Source organism: Limulus polyphemus, unplaced genomic scaffold (genome assembly GCF_000517525.1).
Source record: "Limulus polyphemus unplaced genomic scaffold, Limulus_polyphemus-2.1.2 Scaffold4228, whole genome shotgun sequence".
NCBI classification, from domain to species: domain Eukaryota; kingdom Metazoa; phylum Arthropoda; class Merostomata; order Xiphosura; family Limulidae; genus Limulus; species Limulus polyphemus.
The window spans coordinates 12,468-23,946 of record NW_013669838.1 but is presented as its reverse complement, the minus strand read 5'-3'; the positions used below and the strand labels follow the sequence as shown (position 1 = coordinate 23,946).

The following is an 11,479-nucleotide window of genomic DNA, read 5'->3' as shown; positions in this document are numbered from 1 at the left end:
GCCTCAATGCCAAAGGAGCTGGAAGGAACAGATCAACAAGGAAAGGACAGGGGAAGCAAAGGCCCCTGCAGAAATTGGAAAAATGGAAGGTATGGGATAATGCCACCTGAAACCCCAAAAATCGAGGAACCCCGACCCCCTCAAAGAGACAGATGAGAAACTCGGAGATACGGGCAACCATTGGAGAGAAATCCGGAAACTCCGAGTCAATGCCCAAGAGCAATAAACACCCAATTTGCTTGATAGATGGTTAAAGAAGAAGGGTGAATGGAACATGCTAAATGTGAAGCTACTCTACAAGAGAAACCAGAACATCTCGCCAAGGACTGGGGTTGATGGAGCAGGTCAGGAAGGAAGGGAAGAGGAGGGGAGCAACAAGGGGACCTGTACTTGGAGCAACTGAGTAAACTGAGGTAGAGCAGACCAGTAAGGATCAATCAGAAGGATCGTGCACAGAGTGGCATGGATGAGAAAGACCACCAAATGAAGTAATAGGATGGGAGGGTAAAGATAAAGGAATAGATGAGACCAATCTCGAGGGTGGGGAACCGAGAACCAAAACCGAGATAATTTGTGATTGAGGGCGATAGCAAAAGCATCAATATGGGGTGTACCCAGATGCACTGAAAAATGGCAGGATGCAGAGACCACTCCATGGGATAAACGCGATCCGGTCAAAAAAGACGATCGTCTATGAGAATGAAACCACCCAATACATAAGATGCCATCAAACGAATTTGATACATGTGAGCCCCAATAACGAAGATCCATAGTGTGAAAACACAGGGATCTGGACCTGGTGCCACCTTGGTGACTGACATAAGCCACCATGGTAGAATTGTCAGAATGGATCATAACCAGCTGGCAGATGGCAAGAAAAAGAAAATGATACAAAGCCCAATGAACAGCCAAGAGTATGAGAACACTGATGTGAAGAGAACTCTCTTCCACAGACCAATGACCCAAAACTTCCTTGTGATTCACCTTGGCAACCCAGCCCTGAAAGGATGCATCCATGAACAGATGTAAATCTAGCTGCGGAGGAGGAAGCTGGACCCCCGCCAATGTGTGAGCCATGATCAACTACCAATGGAGATCATCTACAAGGGATGAGAGAAGTGACATAGAAGTATCCAAAGGATCCCGGCTGAGGTTCCATTGATCACGAAGGACACCTTGTAGAAACTGCATATGGGCCCTACCTAGGGCTTTTAAAGGGGTCATGGAGGGCCACATCCCCAAAAGTGATAGACAATCATGAGCTGTAAGTGAGGGAACAGACAGGGCTTTCTGAATGGAGCCAGAGAGGAGAAGGTTGGGCCCAATTGAGATGGGTGTTGAAGAAAACACCCAAATGGATAAGGTATTGGGTAGGATGAAGGAAAGACTTCTCCAATTTGACCTACCAGCCCATCCACGCAGCTTCAGTCAGGAGCTGACAAGTATGACAGGCCAATTCCCATTTGGAATGAGCAAGAAGAAGCCAGCCATCCATATAAACATGGAAGCGCAACCCTTTGGCATGAATATGCCAAGCAAAGGAGTGACCACATGACAAAACATGTATGGTGCTGAGGCTAGTCCAAAAATTAAGGTGCAAAACTGGTATACAACCCTCTGATGGACAAACTGAAGATAAGGACATGAACACTCCACAACAGGAATGTGTAGGTAAGCATTGGAAATGTCCATCTTGGTCATCCAAAGACCTGGAGAAAATGCCCATGGAATAGAAAGGGATGTCTCCACGGTAAAGCAAGGAGTGTGAACAGACTGATGGTTTGATAGCCTGTTGTGTGATGAGGTCCTAAACTGCCTCTGACAGATGCTGGCATGTTGAGGGATCCTGAGGAGAAGGGAAGATAATGGGAACACTGTATGAGGAAAGGAGAGAAAGAGGATAACATATCCCTCCAAGAGCACCCTGTGAATCCAGACATCAGGTTTCCACTGATGAATGAAATTCAAGAGACAAGCCCCCACTGGACCCGAACCAACCACATAGTCACCAGTACTGCTGTTGGTGGATTGTGCATTGTCAAGTAAATCGTTGAACAGTGGCACTGCAGGAGGGTGAGACAGGGAAGGTCTGGGGAACAGGAACAGGTGCCGCTCTTGGCCCTGACTGCGACAAACGAGCTACCAAATTAATAAGGATAGAATGTTGATGGACCGAGGCCACCTGTGACTCCAAAGACTGAAACTAAGTCAAACACATAACACTGCAAAAATGGCACCATGTGGAGATCCCTCAGATAAGGAGCCTAGACACAAGTGTACATCAAAACCATGTTATGGCCCAAGAGGTCCCAAAGACAAACAAACCACACTTGAAGCACCAGATTCAAAGGCAACAGATGAACAAATGTAGAAGTAAGGATAGAGAGGATTTCAACAGAAAAACCCTCAGGGTTCCTGTGAAGAGCCTCTGACAGAAGGTGAAGAGAGGAACGGCACCTTAGCAGGGTCGTGAGGGTGAGATGAAGGTGAGAAACTTGGGCTTGGGTAAGTGGACAAGGTAATCTGAGTATGCCCCCCAAAAAGGTAGAACCAATCCCAACAACTGTTGGTCGAGAAAGGTAAAGTCCGCCCAATGATAAGTAAGGGCAGACTGACCCAAAGTCTGTGGAGGATGAGGTATACTAATGCCCTCCTCCAGTTGAGATGTAAATCAGTCTGTGTGAACCATAATATCGGGGGACAGGCAAAAGACTAAATAGGGTTGAGGAATTATGTCATGTAAAATGGAAGGTTTAGGGTCATAGGAAACAGATGTAAGAGACAAAACATTACATACTTGAGAGATAAAGCCTGATAAGACCGATGACGGATGAGCTGAATCAACAGATAGTGAATGGGAAGGCACAGTAAACTCTGGGGAGGAAAGAAACGATCAAAACTGTCTACAGCCTGGCCTGGCTTGAAAGGCTCAAGAGGAAGTGGGACAGAAATAGGTGAGAGAGGTTGGCTCATATACTGCTCAATTTCCGGTGAATGAGCGACAATATATCCCCAATGGGTTGCCCGTGCCTGTGACTGAAAAGACGACATCAGATACTGGCGAAGTATCCGAAGTGGTGATTGAAACTTCAGAATTCATAAACAGGAAAAAGCACGAGGAATTAATGTTTTAATAAAAATATTAACTCCACAACTGTGAAGTGTAGTAAATAAAGTTAAGAAAAATAAAAAATAAAAAATAAATCACTTCAAGGTAACTGAACAATGTACGAAAGAACATCTGAATTCGACAGCTGCCAAATGAGAAGTGACAGTTCGGTAGTGGCACATAGAAGGAGTCACATGTGTCACATGATAGTATTGCTCTCCTATTGGTGGAGAGGTTACGAACGATGATTTGCATGACAGACGCGTTGAAACTTTGTATTGCAACAGAGGGTTGATGAAGACTTGTGGCATGTGTTTCTGAAAACGTTTGCATTCAGAGGGCAGCACAAAACAAGAAAAGCTAATCCTGTAAGAAGAGGGAAAGTACCTTATCAGAATTAGGAATTTTCAAATGAAGTAGGGATCCTGCTCTAAAAAGAAACGAAACAAGAATTAAAACCAAAATCACAAATTTATAAAATTTAATCCCTATTTTTGCAGCTATATACACTTATCTGTAGGCCAAAGTAAAGATTAAATTTTATAAATTTGTGATTGTGGTTTTCATTCTTGTTTAATTACTTTTTAGAGCAGGATCCCTACTAAATTTCATAATTTTTTAATACTCTTGTTGCATCTACCAAACTATATTCTCTATTTCTTGTAGTTCAACAATGTGGAGAAACTACTGTCTCAACAATCCTGTCCTATGTCTTGTATTTCAACAATGCAGATAAAATACAGTCTCAAAAATACTATGTTTTCTGTGTGCTTTATTTATTTTAAGTGTTATTAACCTATTAGATTTGGGTGTCATAAAAACATAACCAAATTAAACATTATCATCATAAAGTAGACTTTATTTTGCCATTTGGTCAATAAATATATGAGAAATCCAAACTTCCTTCCCACCCTGAAAGCTTGAATCACCAAATCAATATATAATCAAAACTTTACTGATTTAATTTCATATCAATTATAAAGTTTCATATTTCAAAACATTGCCAAATGTATTTCTTACTGAAATATCAAAACTACAACCAGCCATAGCAATTGATTAAATACCTACAGAAAATAGAACAATTCTTTAAACTTAGACCATCCCATTTCATAGGATTAACTTCAACACTTATCAACTGTAAATTTCAATATGTGTTGAAATAAAATAAACCTCTATCATTAAACATACTATATATACCTCATACATCTTGAGCTGTTCTAGTTTCATCACATTAACAAATTCTCCACTCTTTATGGACCACACAAATATCTTATCCAGTATCTTCTCTAAGAACAGATAATCCAGTATGGGACCCACAAATGTAGCTTCATCTGTATGACCAATGGTATTGATCTCTGTCTTCTTTTGACTACTCATTTCTTGAATTAACAATGCAATCATCTGGTCTAAGAGGTTCACAACACACGTAACATCATCAGCTTTCCTTGGTTCACTGGTAATATAAATGATCATAAATACAGCTCATCAGAATAATTGGTATTTAGTTATGAACTTTATCTGGTTTAACACTCTCAACATGGGCTCAGTCAATTTGATCGACCACATGACCTTTTTGTACTCGTTTAAAGTCTTTATAGATTTAATACTTGTAACTTTCAATATAGCAAAATTTTGTAGTCTTTCAGTTAATATTACAAGTCTTTCACATACAAAAAATCATATTTTTTAGTGAAGTATTATTAATGAAATAAAATAAAGATTTGTCCATTAATATATTTAGTATTTGTTTTGAATAGTCTGTGTGCAAAGTAATTTTCATATTAGAATTAAAAATACTTTTCCTCATCTCAAAAATCTCAAATTTCCTTTATGTAATCCCTAAAACCTCCTAAATGCATTTCAAACTTTTTTTTCAGTAAACTTTATAGTTTATCTGTTATTTTCTCTATCCTATCTCGAAGTTATATATTCATGACTGTTGGTATACAGTTTATCATAACATCATGGTCATGTCATCAATGTAGTGCGTGTATATACAAGGAAAACCATGTTCAGTCAAAACATATTTTGATTATTATAGACTCATGATAAGAGGTTGGTCAAATTGACTGACCTCATAACCATTTTGTACTCATGCATTTTACAGTGTAACATTAAATGTTAATATTGAAAGTCATGTAGGGATGATCTATGTATAGCTGTATCATTCCTATATTCTTCTTTCATTCTTTTTGGCACTGCCATCCTTACAACATTTTAAATTTACAAAATATTTTTTATAACTTGTTAACTATACAGGATCAAACTCAAAAGTTCATCCAACTTCATTAGAAAACAGAAGGGATGGGTCCTAAACAAGCAAAATTAGAAAACAAAACAGAAGGGATGGGTCCTAAACAAGCAAAATTACAAAACAAAACAAAAGGGATGGGTCCTAAACAAGAAAAATTAGAAAACAAAACAGAAGGGATGGGTTCTAAACAAACAATATTAGAAAACAAAACAGAATGGATGGGTCCTATACAAGCAAAATTAGAACTCAAAAAGAAGAGTTCCCATCATATCTAAAAACTGACCAACAATACAGAAAAGATACTAACAAGTGGAAAAGCTACAATAAGATTACAGAACTGGTCTAACTGTAACAAACCGGATGAATAACAAGGGGAATATACAGACATAAATAGATCCTCTAGTGGAAACATCACATATGGAGGGGATTAAAGAAACCCAACCCCTTTATGTCACAACAAGAAAGATCCACATAATAGACCAAATTCATAATAAATGAAGAAGACATGAATGAATAACTGGGCCTTGTAACCAGAGGGAATAAACAATGTGGAAGAGTAAAGGGCCCCAATCTCTTCACGTTAACCCTATGCAAATGATGGGGTCAAAATGCACGTCATGGCAATAAACTTGGCATCAAAATGTAGTTTATAATTCAAATTTTAATATTATGTAAGTTTTAATTACTTAACTTTAAAAGAAAATATTTAAATCAAATCTCAGTCCAAACACTAAGTCACGTGACTTTACAGTGGTGGAATTTCTGATTTATAGGTTAATATTTCCTTAAATCGAAAACGCATTTCCAATAATACTTACCTCCTCTCACACAAAAGCTATTACTAGACTGCTAGGGTTTCCTGTCTTTGTCATCAATCTAAACATTGGTCTGATTTCTTCTCAATTGCTCTAGACTTTTATTCCCCAGTTAATTGCCGTTGGCAAAATCTGTCTCGTGACACTCTATACCTATGTCAATGCGCCTCTATCCTGGTATTGTATATAAGCACCTCATTCAGAAAATGTTATCACTTTTTTTAGACTAACTCAATCCATAGTCTTTAACACCAGCTCTTAATGGGAAGGAAGTATTATAGGAAATACATTTTCAATTTAAGAAAATGTTAACTTCCAAAACATACTTACCACTTCTCACACTACAGCTAAAATCCCACATTGATAAGAAGCCAGTGAAGGCATTATCCACACAGAAAGCAACTGCATAAATCATGGGTATGTCAATAAAAGATTGGTGCCCTAGTGGGGGAACTGCACTACATCTAGAACAGGTATGCTCTTCACCCAGACCTAAATTCATATACTGTGGGTGGAATTTTACATGATTTGTCATCACTATTGGCCAGGCCCCAACCACATAGCTGAGGTTCCACTCTTCGGGGTTGGAATTATAGGGAAATGGTCCCTAAACCCCACATTGGTGGCTAGGGTATTTGGACAGCAGTATATATATATATATGTGTGTGTGTGTTTGTGTATGTGTGTGAGTGGACCTCAACCTCTAGCTATAGAGTGATGCATTCCAAGCCATCGGAATCATGTTAAGAAGGTAAGCAACATCAAAGTGGACAAGCCCACTCCTCAACCTGAAGAAGTCCAAAAGGCAACACTCCAACCTCGGACACATGGGATCCTGTATGCCATGTTCAACCTTAGGAAACAAAAACTCACAAGCTTTGGAATTTCGAACACTCATCCTCACTCCCCAACCATGTGGGCATGGTAGATTCCACTTGTCCCCGGAATTATGGGCGGGATGTGGAACAATCTGTGCTCAACCAAGGATCCAGGATGGGACCACTCTGTGTTCGGAATTACGGGGAGACAATGGACCCTCTTCCATGACCAATGTACTGAACCAATATTGGTCAAAAAGAAGGAAGAAGAGCCATGCTCACCCAACTGGATAGCTGAGTGTCAAATCTGAACCAGTATTACAAGCAGGCTCCCGCGTAAGCTGGTGCCTCTCCTACCAACATCTGGGAAACAAAAATCCAGGGTCCCAGGTAGGAGAGCCCCCAACTTCACTCTTTTCTCCAAGAGTGAAGGAAATTCACTTGAACACACTGGAGGAATAACCTCTGTCCACCACCCCAGCAACTGGAAACTGGGTGTGGTAAGGACTCCCTAGCTCCACTAGTAGAATATAGGGGGAGGGGGTAATGAGCATAGGGGAGTCCTGAAGAACACTGCTCTGGGAACAGTGCAATAAGTGAACCAAGTTCCATAGACTTTCAAAAACAAACTGACTCCAAATTATTCAATCCAATGATCAGCAGAGACAGGGAGGATTCCCTTAGGCTGGATATTCCAGTAGTGGGCAGTCCACCATAGTACAATAATACCATCTGGTCTGCCTCTAGGTGGTCTTATGGAACACCTCATTTCTACAGAGCTTGTTGCAATCTAGATAAAGTATATTGAATTAGTGGTTGCTAGTGCGGAATTGGTTTGATAAAAGCACACCTGCCTGGGCAACACTTGCCACAGAGTGGGATCCTGTGAAAACAAGGTAAGGGACCCTGAAAGATAGCATAGAAAATACTCTGTATAATCTAGTGGAAGCGGTTAAGATAGCGATAAGGGGTAGTCAAACACCCTGAAATGAGGATACTGCCAGATCATGCAAATAACGTGAGATAAAAGTAGTGTGGGAGGTCCACACACCAGTCCAGACAATATCCTCCAACAGTCATTTCAACCAGGCTGCTAAGGATATAGAAATGTGACTCACAGAAAATTCCTTGCCTTCAAAGAAAGCCCAGAATAAGCAATATGGAACAATTTCGTACCCACCTCATCAATGTAACCGGAGATGAATCCTAGGAAACTGAATGATCCCAATGAATAAAAAGTCTTTGTACAACATCTCTAGAGGCATTAGTGTGGGCAATAAAGCCTTGAAGACCCTCATTGGACCTAACAAATGATCAAAATCTGAATGGTCATAGAAGTGAGAAATAGTGATCAGATGAATCGATGAAAAGGATTTATCCCCTTTCATGGCTGACAGTGTCTTAGGGAAGAAAAACTGGTCTGAGGACAAAGCTAGTATGATAAAGCATCCTGTGGACAATGAGCACAAACCACTCTGACCAGCGATGCCTATAGGTCAGCAGCAACAAAAAATAAACTTCAGGTAAAAGTGAGATGTGGCATATGAGGCTAAGGTCACAAATGAGTGTTGAGAAAGGGCATGTAATGTAACCTTAATATACCAATTATAGAACTGGAATGGTCATTTAGGACAAAGGATCTAATGCTACTTGAGGAAACCGAAAAGTACTGGGGACTCAAAAAAATTTTGTCTCAAGAATCAAATGATAGTCGATAAGGCCGTCTTACACAGGGTGATTGTGGAAGATGCAAAACCCTTGCCAAAGAGCCAGATAAAAAAACAAGTTATGGTAGGTACTTCTAATCAAAGTGGGTTCAACCTCCTCTCAATACACCATTGCCAAAATACGTGCCATTTTGGTTGATAAATGTCCATCTCAGGACTAAGAAAAGCTTGAGACAGATACATGGCAACCTTAAAAATTAAACTCTGACACCATGCAAAAGACTGCATAACCACCATGCCTGAAGCTTGAGCTTCTTGATAACCGGGTTTATCATGCCATCATAGCTGCCTCCACAGAGGAAGTACAAAAGGTGGGCACTCCCAAAAGTACCACAGAAGCATAAACCAGGGAGTAACAGCCAATCCAATGCTATCAACAGATGGATCTCTGGATGAGATGGCCGCAGAGAAACCCACATCTTAATACTCTCCTGACATACCAACTGCTCGAGATTGAAGAATGATCCTGAATAAGAAAACAGGGGAATCCAATGGATCAATGTTTATGATCCCTTGGTTGCATAAAGACCAATGAAGGGATTTTCTGTGTACTCATTCCATAAGGGATTCAAGTAATACCCACATTCCCAAAAGAGAAAGAACCATCCATGCAGTGGGAGAATGAGAGGGGAGTAAGAGTCAGGCTTCCTGTTCCAAAACCCAAACTGAGGATATATTGAGTTGGAGCAAGAATAGATGTTTCAGCTCTGAGAATGAAGTCTGCTTTGGTTGTTTCTGAAAATAGAATCCAGGTGTAACATTTTGACACTCGACGAGATGGTGCCAGCAGTAACAAGTCATCCACTTAATGGTATGTGCACAGGGCTAGGGATTGGAGGTGATGAGAAAAAGCTCATACAATTCAGCTAAACCCATATGGTGCCAATGCTAGTCTGAAGGTAAAAACCCTGAACTGCAGTACCTGACCCTTGAGCATAAAAAACACCGATAGTGGCAGGATGCCATCACTATAGCAATGTGCAGATAGGAGCTGACTACATCAAATTTGGACATCCACATGCCTAGTAAAAAAAGCCAACTTATATGGAGGAATGAGTGAACCTCAGAGAATCTAGGCATTGATATAGATGAGAAAGATCAATGACTGGACACCAATTTCCTGTCTTCTTGGGCCCCACAACTGAGGGGAATAAAACCCCGGAAGAACTAGAACGACTCTCTCACTCTACCCATAGACCAACCAAACTCTAAATAAGGTGTTTTTATACAGTACCAGGATAGAGCACACATTGAGTGGAGAATGTCAAGAGGAAAATATTGCCAAGGGAAATTAGGTGAAGTATAAAAGACTGAAGCAAGTGAGAAAAAATCATATCGATGTTTAGATGGGCAAAGGAAGGAAACCTTAGCAATCAAGTAACAGCTATAGTTTGAGAGGAGGTAAGTATGTTTTGGAAATCAAAATGTTATATGCAACAGAAATAAATATATTTATGAATGTATGTTTCAGTACACTGTACATATGACAATAAAACCCATCCAGTAATACATGAACAACAGTAACTGAACACAGTTATGTTTCAAAAGTAATGATCTTTATAAAAAAAAGGCACAAGTACAACTAGTGAAAACAATATGTTCTCTTTTTTTTTAACCCTATCGCCATGGATATAATTTACTGCTATGACACAAAGTCTTACATTCAAAATTTTATTAAACTACTTTTTGTTTATGTTATATCAATTACTATGGCATAAAATCTTAGCTAATAATCCATATTTTAATAGCTTATACGTTCTAAGTTCTTAATTCCATAAGGCAATATTTAAAACAATCCTGAATTTCCCTTAGTGACACACTTGACACATTTTCTCTAGGCATCTTCTCTTCTCTATTTTATCCATAACCCATTCAAAATGTATGAAATTAGATGTAAATTACTCACTAAAATATCATTGTTGCTCAAACAAACCATAATTTTTATAGCCTTCAATTTTGTCTGGTTAATGAGCTATCAAATAGGAAATGAGACCCCTCCTGCCACACCCACCTGTCACATCCTCTCTTTCAGGATTTGTTAATAGTTCTCTATCTTATGTTTAATTATATATTACTTATAATCAATAGAAAGCCAAAGTTTTCATCTATAAAATGACATATGTATAATGTTGTGTTCTGAACAGATAATAGTCAATTTCACTCAAAGTACAAGCTTCGTTCCCATGGGATAGCTAACGAATAGCTAGGATGAATTTGTAATGGTTCTTGTCGCACAGTTAAAAGGCCAGACAAATTTTGTGAGTTAGGAAACATTGTCTACTTTTTACATGTTATTAGTGTATGTTCTTTGGTGGATTATTTAATTAAATAAAAGTCATTTAGTGCATTAGTATTATTAGTATAAAAAAGTAGGGTTAAGTGTCATTGACAATCAACAGCAAGAAAAAAGAAGATTTGGTTAATACTTTATTTCTTGTTTTTCATGTTTATTCTTTATTTATTATTATAAAAGTAACTAAAATGTAAAAATAGGGATCTTTTGAGGTTAGTTAAAATTAGATTAGATTAAATAAATAACAATAATAATATAATAAAAATGTTTCACCAGGTAGCATGCGAGCAGCTCGTAGTAACTCATGGGTAATGAAATTCGATAGTTTAATGCGAGCTGCACATTCCTTGAGTGATTTACAACTTATAATGGCACGGACAGTAGTTAGACATGGTTCAAAGGGCAATAAAACAATAAAATTTAATTATAAATAGTGTATAATGTTCGAGTTTAAAGCTACTTA

The 11,479-nt window shown here is 38.8% G+C and overlaps 1 protein-coding gene across 3 annotated transcripts in view; it reads right to left on the bottom strand.

Annotated features, from left to right (window-relative positions):
* Positions 1 to 11,479, bottom strand: part of LOC106470806 (FTS and Hook-interacting protein-like) — an 87,626-nt gene that overhangs the window by 64,305 nt on the left and 11,842 nt on the right. For all 3 annotated transcript variants that reach the window (XR_002613132.1, XM_022399450.1, XM_022399449.1), the window contains exon 3: positions 4,307 to 4,562. Coding sequence is in view for 2 of the 3 variants with exons in the window: in XM_022399450.1 (XP_022255158.1) it covers positions 4,307 to 4,562 (256 nt within the window). In the remaining variant the exon portion in view is untranslated. The remainder of the gene's footprint in view (positions 1 to 4,306; positions 4,563 to 11,479) is intronic.